The sequence below is a fragment of the Engystomops pustulosus genome, chromosome 4 (assembly GCF_040894005.1).
Source record: "Engystomops pustulosus chromosome 4, aEngPut4.maternal, whole genome shotgun sequence".
In the NCBI taxonomy this organism is placed as follows: Eukaryota; Metazoa; Chordata; class Amphibia; order Anura; family Leptodactylidae; genus Engystomops; species Engystomops pustulosus.
In genome coordinates this window covers 203076836-203093625 of record NC_092414.1, presented here as the reverse complement: position 1 = coordinate 203093625, position 16790 = coordinate 203076836, and the positions used below count along the sequence as shown (strand labels likewise).

Here is a 16790-nt window from a genome sequence, read left to right as displayed (position 1 = left end):
CACCTGCTGGTATTGTATGAGCACAGACGGAACAGCGTCACCTTCTGATATTGTATGATCACAGCGCCACCTGCTGGTATTGTATGAGCACAGCGCCACCTGCTAGTATTGTATGAGCACAGAAGGAACAGCGCCACCTGCTGGTATTGTATGAGCACAGAAGGAACAGCGCCACCTGCTGGTATTGTATGAGCACAGAAGGCACAGCGCCACCTGCTGGTATTGTATGAGCACAGCGCCACCTGCTGGTATTGTATGAGCACAGAAGGAACAGCGCCACCTGCTGGTATTGTATGATCACAGCGCCACCTGCTGGTATTGTATGAGCACAGCGCCACCTGCTGGTATTGTATGAGCACAGAAGGAACAGCACCACCTGCTGGTATTGTATGAGCACAGCGCCACCTGCTGGTATTGTATGAACACAGCGCCACCTGCTGGTATTGTATGAACACAGCGCCACCTGCTGGTATTGTATGAGCAAAGAAGGAACAGCGCCACCTGCTGGTATTGTATAAGCACAGCGCCACCTGCTGGTATTGTATGAGCACAGCGCCACCTGCTAGCATTGTATGAGCACAGAAGGAACAGCACCACCTGCTGGTATTGTATGAGCACAGAAGGAACAGCGCCACCTGCTGGTATTGTATGAGCACAGCACCACCTGCTGGTATTGTATGGGCACAGCTCCACCTGCTGGTATTGTATGAGCACAGAAGGCACAGCGCCACCTGCTGGTAATGTATGAGCACAGAAGGAACAGCACCACCTGCTGGTATTGTATGAGAACAGCGCCACCTGCTGGTATTGTATGAGAACAACGCCACCTGCTGGTATTGTATGAGCACAGAAGGCACAACACCATCTGCAGGTATTGCATGAGCACAGCGCCACCTGCTGGTATTGTATGAGCACAGAAGGAACAGCGCCACCTGCTGGTATTGTATGAGCACAGAAGGCACAGCGCCACCTGCTGGTATTGTATGATCACAGCGCCACCTGCTGGTATTGTATGAGCACAGCGCCACCTGCTGGTATTGTATGAGCACAGAAGGCACAGCGCCACCTGCTGGTATTGTATGAGCACAGAAGGCACAGCGCCACCTGCTGGTATTGTATGAGCACAGCGCCACCTGCTGGTATTGTATGGGCACAGCTCCACCTGCTGGTATTGTATGGGCACAGCGCCATCTGCTGGTATTGTATGGGCACAGCGCCACCTGCTGGTGTTGTATGAGCACAGAAGGAACAGCACCACCTGCTGGTATTGTATGAGCACAGCACCACCTGCTGGTATTGTATGGGCACAGCTCCACCTGCTGGTATTGTATGGGCACAGCTCCGCCTGCTGGTATTGTATGAGCACAGCGCCACCTGCTGGTATTGTATGAGCACAGAAGGAACAGCGCCACCTGCTGGTATTGTATGAGCACAGAAGGCACAGCGCCACCTGCTGGTATTGTATGAGCACAGAAGGCACAGCGCCACCTGCTGGTATTGTATGAGCACAGCGCCACCTGCTGGTATTGTATGAGCACAGAAGGCACAGCGCCACCTGCTGGTATTGTATGAGCACAGCGCCCCCTGCTGGTATTGTATGAGCACAGAAGGCACAGCGCCACCTGCGGGCAGTGAGTTACTCAATGGGAGAGATTTATCATGAAGGAAACTTAGAAAATAAGTTATGCTGGAGGCTGCGCTGGTGGACTTTGTGCCAACTTTAGGAAATGTGGTGCAATGTTTGATCAATGTGACTGTGACTTTGCAATCATTTTTGAAAAATCCCTTAAACATCGGTGTAAAAGGCATGTAAAAATAATTGCAAGTTTTGTTATTTTATGCCTTTCTCGCAACTATCGTAGGGCTTACTTCTCATACTGTTCTCACTGTTGTCAAATTATATTCCAACATTAGTATCATAGCGCTGGAGTCCTGGATTCAAGTCCCACCCAGGGTAACATCTGCAAAGAGTTTGTATGTTTTCTCTGTGTTTGCGTGGGTTGCCTCCGGGTCCTCCGGTTTCCTCCCACACTCCAAACCATACTGGTAGGTTGTTTAGATTGTGAGCCCCATTGGGGACAGGGACCAATTTGGCAAGTTTGGCGCTACGTAATCTGTGTGCGCTATATAAATAAAGAATTGGATGGGGTACACCAGACTAACATATGTACAACTTGTATCTTACACCAGACAATGACATGGTATGTTACACTGGACTTAGATCCCTATCACTAGGATGTTACACTGGACTTAGATCCCTATCACTAGGATGTTACACTGGACTTAGATCCCTATCACTAGGATGTTGCACTGGACTTAGATCCCTATCACTAGGATGTTACACTGAACTTAGATCCCTATCACTGGTAGGTTTCACCAGACATAATATCTCATCACTGGCTGCTGTATCTAATCTTCCGTGTTAGAAGATGTATTGTCAGTATGTTGATAAAATACATATAGATTTCATTATGAGGTTAAAACAGATCTTTGGCATAGTGTCCCTATTTTTTGGACCATGGCAATGGGCCCCAATGTAAGCATTTGCCCTGGGGCCCCTGAGTCACTACTTGCACCCCTGTGTACTTCTCTTTGGTGCTCTCCTTTGAAGATCTGTCTGCAAGTTTGCACCTGTTACCGGACACCTTAATCCATAGAAAAAGCTGTGTCCATCCTGCTTCACTGCTGCTCTTCCTTATATATCTTTATCTATGGATCTGCTTGCTATATGTGAGTGTGTGAATAGGTGCAGAATAAAACACAACTTAAATAATTTACAGAGACCATTTTACTGTATAAACATTTACTATAAGAAATATACAGTATATAATGTACACAGATAGGTGTCCACCATCAATGAGGCAAGTTGAGCCTGTTACCTCAGGCGGCATCATCTGCAGCAAGATGTGGGGCAGCATCAAGGGAGCGGTCACCTGCTATACAGCAGGACCTAACACCTAAATACCGTATAGGGAGAATCCACTTACTAAAAAGAAAAAAAAAATCACCCAATGTGACAGATTATACCTAAAAGAAGTGTAATGCACAGACAATACAGAATTCTATATATCTTTGATATAAAACAATTTTAAACATTTTTAATTACAGTGTAACCAGTGTTAGACTCCGGATCAGGATTTTGAACCCCTTTGATAAAAGCGTTTTTGGTGCCTACATCCAATCCACCAAATTGTGTTGGTTTCTGTTGGAACTCTTGGGTCTCTTTACTATGTTGGAGGATGGGCCCACCAGAGGATCCAATGATTCTCTGGTGGGCCAGTCCATCCCTTGATATAACTGCAGCACATAGACATGTGGATTACTATGTGCGCTGATACATGTCTTGACTGTAAAGTATGGACCTCTATTAAGTCTATATAAGACCCTTAAAGGGGGCATCCAATAATATTGTTAATTAATTGTCTCACCGGTAATTTTCCGAAATCATTAAGATTTTTGTTAGCCGGAATCTTGATCGCAAAAAGAAAACATATAAAATATCTCTCTGGTGTATGAAAAGTTGTGTTGACTCAGAGCAGCAGAGGCTTTGGAACATCTGGAATCTGATTGGCTGTAATGAGTAACTGCTTCCAGTGTTTGAAAAAACAACCAATCAGGTCACTTCTCCTATAATGATGTAACCTGATTGGCTGTCACAATCCTCTTTCTCTATTCGCCAGCATGTTTTCCAGGTAGATGGCAGTGAGCACAACATGGCGGCTTACATGAAGATCCATTTTCACTTTGGGGAATTTCGATCTCAGTCTTAATATTTGACTTGAGGGTTGCTGATCATTGGAGTTTCTACAAAACATCCCATACGGAGGTTATTATGGCAGTAAGGATAACGACGATGACTTCTGCCCCGACTTTCGATCCGATATTCCCATCATCTGTGACAGGAAACAGAAATATGGATCAATTCTTACCGATAGTATAACATCTCATATCTGATATTTCCATCCCGAGACTTACATTCCACGGTGACAAACTTTGCAGCATTTCCATACTGGTTTGTGGCGAGACACGTGTAATTCCCGGTCATGTTTCCAGTTACGGCCTCCATGTTCTTTATATGTCGTCCAAACGCCTTACATTCTACTGTCGGTGGTGGATTCCCATCGGCCAGACACGAAACTTGCTTCTTTTCCTTTCCCAGAAGCAAAGTTGAGGGGCACAAACGTTCACTGAACTTTGGTGGGGCTGAAATGGAGAAAGAAACATGAAATATCACATATTATGGATGGACAACAAGTCACATGACCATGGCAGCCAATCTCTATTGGTGGCATCTTATCTGTCCAATCGGCTTCTACGTAGGGGATGACAGATGTTGCTAGATGATGCTGGATCCCTTCTCCACAGACGATGGAAACAGTAGTAATCAAGAGGATGGAAAGAAAAGTCTAGAATAATCAATTGTATCTGCATCTTTAAAGAGAACCCGTCATGCAAAATAACCCCCCTAAACTAAATATATTTTCATAAACTGCCATTAGAGAGCATTGCCTCTATCCCTTCATTGTCCCTCTACATGCCTGTAAACCTAAGCAATGAGGTCCTAAAGCTGTATGCAAATGACCTGTGAAATGTCCAATGTAGCATTAGCATATTCAAGCTGTCCACTCTATTCATGAGTGGGAGGCACAGCCACACCCCTAGTGCATGACTGACAGCCTGTATAATGATGTGAGGCTGTATAATGATGTGCTTCCTGGTGCTGGTGGCCACGCCCCCTGCAGCCTGTGTGTGTTTAGGAGAGATACAGCAGCTCCAGGCAGCCATGTTACAGCAGAACATGTCAGGTACTTGTGTAGCTGATGTCTGTGTCTCTCACGTGTGTATTAGGAGGATGCAGCATGTCAGCAGATGCAGCACACACACTAGCCATGCTTTACTATACATTACACACAGACATGAGCAGGGGGAGGAGAGGGGAGGGGTAACAGGGGTGACATCACTGCCTCTGACCATGTGACCAGCCTCATTTACATGATAAAAAATATGTGATTTTACAATGAATAATGTATGAAATAACTAGATAAAGGCTGGGATGGGATCCTTGTGAGCTGCTCCACAGGTAGAGGTGACAGGACAAGAGACACAGACCTGATGACAGGTGTCCTTTAAGGTGGAGATACGATTGATGATGAGAGTTGCACAGCAGGGTTTCTTTCCTTTGCAGGTACCTCTCTCACTCATTCTAAAGCGAGTGGGGAAACTATGGGGACTCTCTATAAAATAATATTTATTTACAGCTTAGTTACATAAATTTTTTTATAGTAAAAATTTGGACCCAAAAGATTATAAAATAAAAATCATGTATTTCTCACAAAAATGCCACACAAATCTTAAAGGGAACCTGTCTCCAGGGACCTAATTTTCACTAAAGACAGGTTGCAGTATCCCATTACACCTGCATTGCACATATGCCTTTCTGCCTTTTCTATGCATTACAATATAATTGTGTGTTATAACTTGCACCCTGATAGAATATTCTGTGTAGTCCCAGGGGTTGAGCTTTGGTTTGCATACATTTCAAAAAACAACATGTGACTTGTCTGTTTTGCAGACTGCTCAGCTCAAGGCCCCCACCTTTGTGCTCCTCTATAGCTCCTCTCTCCTGCTCCTTCACAGAGCTCACAGTGTGGTGAGCTGACATCAGTGGGAGAGGGAGGAGCTGTACAGAATCACAAAGATGGGGGGGGGGGGGTTTAGGGCTGAGGAGTCTGCAGCACAGACAATTCACATGTTGTTTTTTGAAATGTATCCAAACCAAAGCCCAACCCCTGTGACTACACAAAGGATTGTCAGGGTGCAAGATAAGTTATAACACACAATTATATTGTAATGCAAATGCTTAGAGTAAGCTTAACAGTATGTTGCTAAGCAGCTGAACACCTTGCAGATCATGTTTAATTCATGATCCAGTGTGGTGGCATCATACAGAAAATCAACTTTGAATTTAGATGTAAATTGGTTGTATAAAGTCAAGGAGGCGGAGACTTTAACACTGAAGTCAAGCTCTCTCTTCCTCATAAAGCCACCTTAACTGTAATTGTTGGTCCTACATCCAGAGACATCACTAACCAGATCTCCTGAAGTCCGATGCATGATTTCAGTCACAGAGGAGGAGGTGTTCAGAGCTCCCCTCCTTGACTTCAATGTTAAACTCTCCGCCTCCTTGACTTTATACCACCAATTTACATCGCACTTCAAAGTAGATTGTATAGATCAGTGGTGGCGAACCTATGGCACTGGTGCCAGAGGTAGCACTCGGAGCCCTTTCTGTGGGCACTCAGGCCACCACCAAAGATGACTCCAGGTATCTTCCTGCAGTCCCAGACATCCCAGGACTTGCTGTGCACTGAGGTAATTTAAAGTGACAGCGCTACCTGGGACTACTGGAGGAGTGGGAAGGTGTGGACAGATCTGGATGATTATTGTAGCTCCTGCTCTGGCCCTGACAATTCCTCCTCTGGAAGGGAAGCTACAATGATCACCCAAATTTCTACTATTTCCTGCTTTATTGGTGTCCTCAGGTGCTGGTATCAATGAAAACTGTGACAGAGAAGGGAGTTTAAATCACTAATTAAATTTCTGTGTTGGCACTTTGTGATAAATAAGTGGGTCTTGGTTGTAGTTTGGGCACTCGGCCTCTAAAAGGTTCGCCATCACTGGTATAGATCATGCCATCACGCTGGGCATTTTTTGATGAGAATAAGAAGATTCTTATTTTATAATCTTTTGGGTCCGAATTTTTACTAATTTTAGGCTTAGAATGGTTAAAAAATTTTCTGCGGCTGTATGGACCTAAACTGTGAGCCTTAAATACTCGCACGGCCGTGTTAATAGGAGTTAATAGTTTATAGTTAAGCAGTCAATGTTTCTTATTCCTGATGATCCCAATAAACATACGTTGACCTAACAGTAAAACTATTATCCAGGGAGACCACCCACTAAGTCGCAGCCCCCTAGGGTCACCCGATATACAGGGTTCATGAAACTGATCCCCAAACTTTACCCAAACCGAAAGAGAAAACTAAATGTAACATCTGGAATGTGAGAGGTGTAATCCTCCTGAACACGATAACACGGCACATCCTTGTACCGCGCGTTGTGAAACTATTTCCTGCATTTCCTGTAAGCGGCGAGGAATTCACAATCCTGTACAAACCGGAAACAGGGTTCATACCCTCCCTGTATTTTCATCATGATCATGTTAGTTTCCACTGTGATTTAGCTGATCATACTGACTTATTATGGAAATCTAAGGCTCAGAATGGTTAGGATCTGATATATATATATATATATATATATATATATATATATATATATATATATATACATGGTGGTTGTGGGTAAAAATCTAATATCATTGGGGCAGCTCGGTTGCTCAGTGGTTAGCATTACAGCCTTGCAGCGCTGGAGACGTGGGTTCAAGTCATGGTCAACATCTGCAAAGAGTTTGTATGTTCACTCCATGTTTGTGAGGGTTTCCTCCGGGTCCTCCGGTTTCCTCCTACACTCCAAAAACATACTGGTAGGTTGATTAGATTGTGAGCCCCATTAGGGCAAGTTCTGTGCAGCGCTGCGTAATCTGTGTGCCCTATATAAATAAAGGAATTATTATTATCATTGTTGATCTATTTTGCATTAGTAGCTAACTCCTTAATATGCTGCCATTAGGTTATGAATAATTCCAGAATTAATGGGGTTCTGTTTTTTAACAGTCCTGAATTGTAGGTGTTTTTACATCAAACATCCCCACAGTCATATGATAAAATTCTTTCTTCTAACAGTTCCCACTAGGGGGAGCTCACTGGAGTTCAATGTAACCTCCATCCAACAGGGGAGGACGTTGGACAAAATAATAAAATAATAAATTCAAATACTAAAATGCCCCCTTTTTGGCCGATTTTTTTGGCCATTAAGAGACTTTCTAAGTGTTAGAACCTCCCAAGTGCTAATTTAGGGCAAACTTTTATAGTGTGTAGAAAAATTTGATATAATTACATTACAGCACAGCTGTAGCCTATAGGGAGAAGAGGTAGGTCCTAGGAAATGGGCCTTGGGTTATATTAGGGCCTTTCCCCTACAGGAAATCTATAATAATACTTGTACAAGTGTAGCCATTGTTATAGGATGGCCTGTATCTATTGTCTAGTATCAATAGTAACTCATGGACCGCTGGCCACCACACGTGATGGAAAATGAAGGCCGAACATGTGTGATGCCCTGCTTTAATAAAAAACCCAGAATGTTCATCAAGTGATTCAGCAGTCCTGCTACTTACTTTAATACTGTGTGCAAAGTCTCTGTATAACTTTGTTCACGTGTCTGCTCTGATGAACAGGAGGAGCTGCAGCAGGAGATTATGGCTCATCCTGCTCCCTCCCCCACCCTTCTCCCTAAGTCTGTCAGTGACTCAGAAAGAAACAACTTACCGTAGGTCTGTACAGTAATGTCTGGGGACTTGGTCCTCTTTTGCTCTCGGCCGAGTTGTAGGATGGCCTCACAGGAGAAGTTCATGTTGTTGTCACCGCGACTAGCAGTAAATGTATATACACGACCCACAGTCCTTCTGTGCAACACGTGGGGTCCTCCATATGACTTGCTGTCAATGACATCTCCTCCTCTGGTGATATTGATGGTAAGAAGCTCCTGAGGAGCCACATCATGAACCGTACAGGTGATCGTAGACTCTTCTCCCTCCTTTAGAAGAGGCTGCATGTCTATAGTGACGTTGGAAGGCAGAGCTGGAAGGACGATGTTAAGCAAATGATTATTCAGTCATTTTACAGGTTTTTTTTAATGTACTATAAATGTGTGAAAAATGTAGGACACACCCGGCTTCACGCGCTCCCACCAACGCCTCACTGTGACCGAGATGACCTCTTCAGTTGAAATATAGCAGAATAATACTTCCCATGGTGTACCACTGGGATTTTTGTTGACTTCTGAACTCTAGTCTAACACTGGGACAATCCCTTCAACACATAAAGTAACATTTTCCATGTTTTTGGTATATATTGCACTACTTACCGTACGCCATGACCGTGATGGGACGTTTTATATCGTCTATGTCTGGTGAGAGGTAGCAGTACATTGTTGAGATCTCCCAGTCATCGACAACTACTTCTCTTGCCACCCAATTGGACCCCTTCGCATTGTCTTTCGTAAATAATCTACTTTCAAAGTATGTTTTGGGATTGGGTGTAGAGCAATTCAGCCAGACAGAATCTCCAAATAGGGCAAACAACTCGGAGTTTATGGCTTTAAACTCCACCGCGTCATCAGACCTCGCTGTGAGAGAAATCGCAAGGCATTGGTTACATGATGTTTACAGTAGACATGTCCCCCCAGTATATAGGTAGCCAGCACACTGCAGCCCTTGCCTCCCCACCCAGTATATAGGTGGCCAGCACACTGCAGCCCCTGCCTCCCCCCAGTATATAGGTAGTCAGCACACTGCAGCCCCTGCCTCCCCCCAGTATATAGGTAGTCAGCACACCGCAGCCCCTGCCTCCCCCCAGTATATAGGTAGCCAGTACACTGCAGCCCTTGCCTCCCCACCAAGTATATAGGTAGTCAGCACACTGCAGCCCTTGCCTCCCCACCCAGTATATAGGTAGTCAGCACACTGTAGAACCCTGCCCCCCCCAGTACATAGGTAGTCAGCACACTGCAGCCCCTGGATCCCCACCCAGTATATAGGTAGTCAGCACACTGCAGCCCCTGGATCCCCACCCAGTATATAGGTAGTCAGCACACTGCAGTCCCTGCCTCCCCCAGTATATAGGTATCCAGCACACTGCAGCCCTTGCCTCCCCCAGTATATAGGTAGCCAGCACACTGCACCCTTTGCCTCCCCCAGTATATAGGTAGCCAGCACACTGCAGCCCCTTCCTCCCCCCAGTATATAGGTAGCCAGCACACTGCAGCCCTTGCCTCCCCATTCAGTATATAGGTGGCCAGCACACTGCAGCCCCTGCCTCCCCACCAAGTATATAGGTAGTCAGCACACTGCAGCCCTTGCCTCCCTACCCAGTATATAGGTAGTCAGCACACTGTAGAACCCTGCCCCCCCCCCCAGTACATAGGTAGTCAGCACACTGCAGCCCCTGGATCCCCACCCAGTATATAGGTAGTCAGCACACTGCAGTCCCTGCCTCCCCCAGTATATAGGTAGCCAGCACACTGCAGCCCTTGCCTCCCCCAGTATATAGGTAGCCAGCACACTGCACCCTTTGCCTCCCCCAGTATATAGGTAGCCAGCACACTGCAGCCCCTTCCTCCCCCCAGTATATAGGTAGCCAGCACACTGCAGCCCTTGCCTCCCCATTCAGTATATAGGTGGCCAGCACACTGCAGCCCCTGCCTCCCCCAGTATATAGGTAGCCAGCAACTGCAGTCCTTGCATCCCCACCTAGTATATAGGTGGCCAGCACACTGCAGCCCCTGCCTCCCTCCACTATATAGGTGGCCAGCATACTGCAGTCCCTGTCTCCCCACCCAGTATATAGGTAGTTAGCACACTGCAGCCCCTGCCTCCCCCAGTATATAGGTAGCCAGCATACTGCAGCCCCTGCCTCCCCAACCAGTATATAGGTAGCAAGCACACTGCAGCCCCTGCCTCCCCCCAGTATATAGGTAGCCAGCACACTACAGCACCTGCCTCCCCCCAGTATATAGGTAGCCAGCACACTGCAGAACCTGCCTTCCCCCCAGTATATAGGTAGCCAGCAACTGCAGTCCTTGCATCCCCACCCAGTTTATAGGTAATCAGCACACTGCAGCCCCTGCCTCCCCCCATTATATAGGTAGACAGCACACTGCAGCCCCACTCTCCACCCAGTATATAGGTAGCCAGCACACTGCAGCCCCACTCTACATCCAGTATATAGGTAGTCAGCACACTGTAGCCCCTGCCCCCCCCCCCAGTACATAGGTAGTCAGCACACTGCAGCCCCTGGATCCCCACCCAGTATATAGGTAGTCAGCACACTGCAGTCCCTGCCTCCCCCAGTATATAGGTAGCCAGCACACTGCAGCCCCTTCTTCCCCCCAGTATATAGGTAGCCAGCACACTGCAGCTCTTGCCTCCCCATCCAGTATATAGGTGGCCAACACACTGCAGCCCCTGCCTCCCCCAGTATATAGGTAGCCAGCAACTGCAGTCCTTGCATCCCCACCTAGTATATAGGTAGTCAGCACACTGCAGCCCCTGCCTCCCCCACTATATAGGTGGCCAGCATACTGCAGTCCCTGTCTCCCCACCGAGTATATAGGTAGTTAGCACACTGCAGCCCCTGCCTCCCCCACTATATAGGTGGCCAGCATACTGCAGTCCCTGTCTCCCCACCCAGTATATAGGTAGTTAGCACACTGCAGCCCCTGCCTCCCCCCGTATATAGGTAGCCAGCATACTGCAGCCCCTGCCTCCCCACCCAGTATATAGGTAGCAAGCACACTGCAGCCCCTGCCTCCCCCCAGTATATAGGTAGCCAGCACACTACAGCACCTGCCTCCCCCCAGTATATAGGTAGCCAGCACACTGCAGCACCTGCCTTCCCCCCAGTATATAGGTAGCCAGCAACTGCAGTCCTTGCATCCCCACCCAGTATATAGGTAATCAGCACACTGCAGCCCCTGCCTTCCCCATTATATAGGTAGCCAGCACACTGCAGCCCCACTCTCCACCCAGTATATAGGTAGCCAGCACACTGCAGCCCCACTCTACATCCAGTATATAGGTAGTCAGCACACTGTAGCCCCTGCCCCCCCCCCCAGTACATAGGTAGTCAGCACACTGCAGCCCCTGGATCCCCACCCAGTATATAGGTAGTCAGCACACTGCAGTCCCTGCCTCCCCCAGTATATAGGTAGCCAGCACACTGCAGCCCCTTCTTCCCCCCAGTATATAGGTAGCCAGCACACTGCAGCCCTTGCCTCCCCATCCAGTATATAGGTGGCCAGCACACTGCAGCCCCTGCCTCCCCCAGTATATAGGTAGCCAGCAACTGCAGTCCTTGCATCCCCACCTAGTATATAGGTAGTCAGCACACTGCAGCCCCTGCCTCCCTCCACTATATAGGTGGCCAGCATACTGCAGTCCCTGTCTCCCCACCGAGTATATAGGTAGTTAGCACACTGCAGCCCCTGCCTCCCCCACTATATAGGTGGCCAGCATACTGCAGTCCCTGTCTCCCCACCCAGTATATAGGTAGTTAGCACACTGCAGCCCCTGCCTCCCCCCGTATATAGGTAGCCAGCATACTGCAGCCCCTGCCTCCCCACCCAGTATATAGGTAGCAAGCACACTGCAGCCCCTGCCTCCCCCCATTATATAGGTAGACAGCACACTACAGCACCTGCCTCCCCCCAGTATATAGGTAGCCAGCAACTGCAGTCCCTGTCTCCCCACCCAGTATATAGGTAGTTAGCACACTGCAGCCCCTGCCTCCCCCATTATATAGGTAGCCAGCACACTGCAGCCTCACTCTCCACCCAGTATATAGGTAGCCAGCACACTGCAGCCCAACTCTACATCCAGTATATAGGTAGTCAGCACACTGTAGCCCCTGCCCCCCCCCCCAGTATATAGGTAGTCAGCACACTGCAGTCCCTGCCTCCCCCAGTATTTAGGTAGCCAGCACACTGCAGCACCTGTCTCCCCCCAGTATATAGGTAGCCAGCAACTGCAGTCCTTGCATCCCCACCCAGTATATAGGTAGTCAACACACTGCAGCCCCTGCCTCCCTCCACTATATAGGTGGCTAGCACACTGCAGTCCCTGTCTCCCCAGTATATACGTAGTTAGCACACTGCAGCCCCTGCCTCCCCCAGTATATAGGTAGCCAGCATACTGCAGCTCCTGCCTCCCCACCCAGTATATAGGTAGCCAGTACACTGCAGCCCCACTCTCCACCTAGTATATAGGTAGCCAGCACACTGCAGCTCCAGTCTCCACCCAGTATATAGGTAGCTAGCACACTGCAGCACCTGCCTCCCCCCAGTATATAGGTAGCCAGCATACTGTAGCCCCTGCTTCCCCACCCAGTATATAGGTAGCCAGCAACTGCAGTCCCTGTCTCCCCACCCAGTATATAGGTAGTTAGCACACTGCAGCCCCTGCCTCCCCCATTATATAGGTAGCCAGCACACTGCAGCCTCACTCTCCACCCAGTATATAGGTAGCCAGCACACTGCAGCCCAACTCTACATCCAGTATATAGGTAGTCAGCACACTGTAGCCCCTGCCCCCCCCCAGTATATAGGTAGTCAGCACACTGCAGTCCCTGCCTCCCCCAGTATTTAGGTAGCCAGCACACTGCAGCACCTGTCTCCCCCCAGTATATAGGTAGCCAGCAACTGCAGTCCTTGCATCCCCACCCAGTATATAGGTAGTCAGCACACTGCAGCCCCTGCCTCCCTCCACTATATAGGTGGCTAGCACACTGCAGTCCCTGTCTCCCCACCCAGTATATACGTAGTTAGCACACTGCAGCCCCTGCCTCCCCCAGTATATAGGTAGCCAGCATACTGCAGCTCCTGCCTCCCCACCCAGTATATAGGTAGCCAGCACACTGCAGCCCCACTCTCCACCTAGTATATAGGTAGCCAGCACACTGCAGCTCCAGTCTCCACCCAGTATATAGGTAGCTAGCACACTGCAGCACCTGCCTCCCCCCAGTATATAGGTAGCCAGCATACTGTAGCCCCTGCTTCCCCACCCAGTATATAGGTAGCCAGCATACTGCAGCCCCTGTCTCGCCCCCCAGTATATAGGTAGCCAGCATACTGCAGCCGCTGTCTCGCCCCCAAGTATATAGGTAGCCAGCACACTGCAGCCCATGGATCCCCACGCAGTATATAGGTAGCCAGCAGACTGCAGCCCCACTCTCCACCCAGTATATAGGTAGCCAGCACACTGCAGCCCCTGCCTCCCCACCCAGTATATAGGTAGTCAGCACACTGCAGCCCCACTCTCCACTCAATATATAGGTACCCAGCACACTGCAGCCCCTGCCTCCCCCCAGTATATAGGTAGTCAGCACACTGCAGCCCTTGCCTCCCCACCCAGTATATGGGTAGTCAGCACACTGCAGCCCCTGCCTCCCCCCAGTATATAGGTAGTCAGCACACTGCAGCCCCTGCCTCCCCCCAGTATATAGGTAGCCAGCACACTGCAGCCCCTGTCTCCCCAAGCAGTATATAGGTAGCCAGCACACTGCAGCCCCTGCCTCCCCACCCAGTATATAGGTAGTCAGCAAACTGCACCCCCTGCACCCCCGGTACATAGGTAATCAGCACTCTGCAGCCCTTGCCTCCCCACCCAGTTTATAGGTAGCTAGCACACTGCAGCCCCACTCTCCACCCAGGATATAGGTAGCCAGCACACTGCAGCCCCCCTCTCCACCCAGTATATAGGTAGCCAGCACACTGCAGCCCCTGCCCCCCAGTACATAGATAGTCAGCACACTGCAGCCCTTGCTTACCCACCCGGTATATAGGTATCCAGCATACTGCAACCCCTGCCTTCCCCCAGTATATAGGTAACCAGCACACTGCACCCCTTGCCTAACTACCCAGTATATAGGTAGCCAGCACATTGCACCCCTTGCCTAACTACCCAGTATATAGGTAGCGAGCATACTACAGTACCCCTCTCCACCCAGTATATAGGTAGCCAGCATACTGCAGCCCCCCTCTCCACCCAGTATATAGGTAGCCAGCATACTGCAGCCGCTCTCTCCACCCAGAATATAGGTAGCCAGCATACTGCAGCCGCTCTCTCCACCCAGTATATAGGTAGCCAGCATACTGCAGCCCCCCTCTCCACCCAGTATATAGGTAGCCAGCATACTGCAGCCGCTCTCTCCACCCAGAATATAGGTAGCCAGCATACTGCAGCCGCTCTCTCCACCCAGTATATAGGTAGCCAGCATACTGCAGCCCCCCTCTCCACCCAGTATATAGGTAGCCAGCATACTGCAGCCGCTCTCTCCACCCAGAATATAGGTAGCCAGCACACTGCAGCCCCTGCCTCCCCACCCAGTATATAGGTAGCCCGCACAATGAAGCCCCTGCCTCCCCCCAGTATATAGTTAGCCACCATACCAATTTACCAATATACTTTCTAGAAAACCCTGAGGAATTGCTACAGAAAATATATTGGTAATTTGTATAACTTACTTCCTTACACATGTCTTATTAATTATTTCAGGACTTATCAGTGAGCAAATACTGATCTGCACCAGAAAAATAACAGCATACAGGGCAACATATTTTTCCCACAACATCAAATAAATACCACCACATACAACAACATATCTCCCAAATAAATCAAGCAGCTCAAAACTACCTCTCCAACAATGCCAAGTAAATACTGATATGCAGCACAATAACCTCCCCAACAACGCCAAATAAATAGCAACATGCTGTAAAATATACCTCCAAATAATGCAAAATAAATACTGCCATGCAGCACAAAATACCTCCCCAACAATGCCAAATAAATACTGATATGCAGCTCAATATACCTCCCCAACAATGCCAAATAAATAGCAAGGCTGTAAAATATACCTTGCGCAAATTACAGGTCCCGGCTCCTGCTCCGTCCCTGCGCGCTCCGTGCGTGTGTTCCTGACTCCTAGGGCGCGGCTTCTGCAGATTTAAAGGGTCAGCGCGCCACTAATTGGCGCTGGCCTTTCTAGGTACTATATAACCCTGCCTCTTCCTGTGACCCCTGCCGGATCTTTGTGCCTAGTGCCCTAGAGAAAGCTTTGTCTATGCCTTGTGCTGTTGTGCTGTTTCCGTTGTGACCCTGGTTCCATTTCTGACTTCGCTCCTTTGTCGCTTGCCCTGACCTGTTGCTACGTCACCGACTCCGATCCTGTGCTGCCCGTCCTGACCTCCTGCCTGTCCCCGACTACGAGATTGCCTGCCGTTTCTGTACCTCGACCTTGGCTGCCACTGCGGACAAGTCACGCCTGTGGAGCAACCTGGTGGTACCACGCTGCAGCAAGTCCAACCCGCCTTGTGGCGGGCTCTGGTGAAAACCGGGTACCACTTAGACTCTGGTCCCAGGTAGTGGCTTATGTCATCATCCGCGGTGGTTCAGAAGATCCACAACCTCTAAGCCTGACAGATAGATGCTGTTAAGTAAGAATGCTTTCACAAATATAGATGTTAGATTGAAATTCTAAAGTAATGTAATATGCATCAGGACAATGAGCCAAAATATACAGCCTTTCATTATGTACAATTTTGCCCCCACAGAGACCTGATCTCCACATCGTCTCTTTGGGACCACATATAGCAAACAAGCCTATATCTGCTTACTTCCCCAATATATCTGGAACAACCTTCCTGTTAAGTTACTTAAAAAATTAAATAGGAAGATAGATGATGGATAGATAGATAAATCGATAGATAGATCAGAATAAGGCAAGGAATAAGTCCTACCTTGGTGCAGCAGTATAACAGTATACAGGGTGAGCAGTATCCGGGACATCTTCTTGGTAGCCGTGAGGTTAATCCCTAACGGTGGGTACAGAGATGATGAGGAGACTGGCACAGCCTGGTAATGTCCTCGGTATATGCTTTTTGTAGTCTTATGCTTCTCCCCCTCCTGACTGTCTCATCTCCTCCTGATAACACTCAGCTCTCCCCTGGTGCGTCTCCCTCTGCAGAGGATCCCTGTGTCAGCCCCTAACACTGAGCTCCGGGCGAGGGGCGGTATATATATATACATGTAGGAAATCGCAGAGAAACCTTACAGGAAA

At 48.5% G+C, this 16790-nt stretch overlaps 1 protein-coding gene across 1 annotated transcript; it reads right to left on the bottom strand.

Annotated features, from left to right (window-relative positions):
* Positions 1-2770: 2770 nt before the first annotated feature.
* On the bottom strand, positions 2771-16790 carry LOC140128085 (vascular cell adhesion protein 1-like). The gene is made up of 5 exons (XM_072149466.1): positions 16471-16790; positions 9046-9306; positions 8448-8759; positions 3976-4203; positions 2771-3893 (listed from the first exon to the last, which is right to left on the bottom strand). The coding sequence occupies exons 1-5, from the start codon at positions 16517-16519 to the stop codon at positions 3805-3807; spliced, it is 939 nt and encodes a 312-aa protein (XP_072005567.1). The 5' UTR covers positions 16520-16790; the 3' UTR covers positions 2771-3804.

Bases quoted from the DNA above. Each gene is read 5' to 3' on its own strand.
- LOC140128085 (XM_072149466.1), bottom strand. From the start codon at position 16,519: ATGTCCCGGATACTGCTCACCCTGTATACTGTTATACTGCTGCACCAA. The intron at 9,307-16,470 runs GTAGGACTTATT...TTTCTCTCACAG, and splicing joins TGTTATACTGCTGCACCAAG to CGAGGTCTGATGACGCGGTG. The intron at 8,760-9,045 runs GTAAGTAGTGCA...TCGTCCTTCCAG, and splicing joins CATCACGGTCATGGCGTACG to CTCTGCCTTCCAACGTCACT.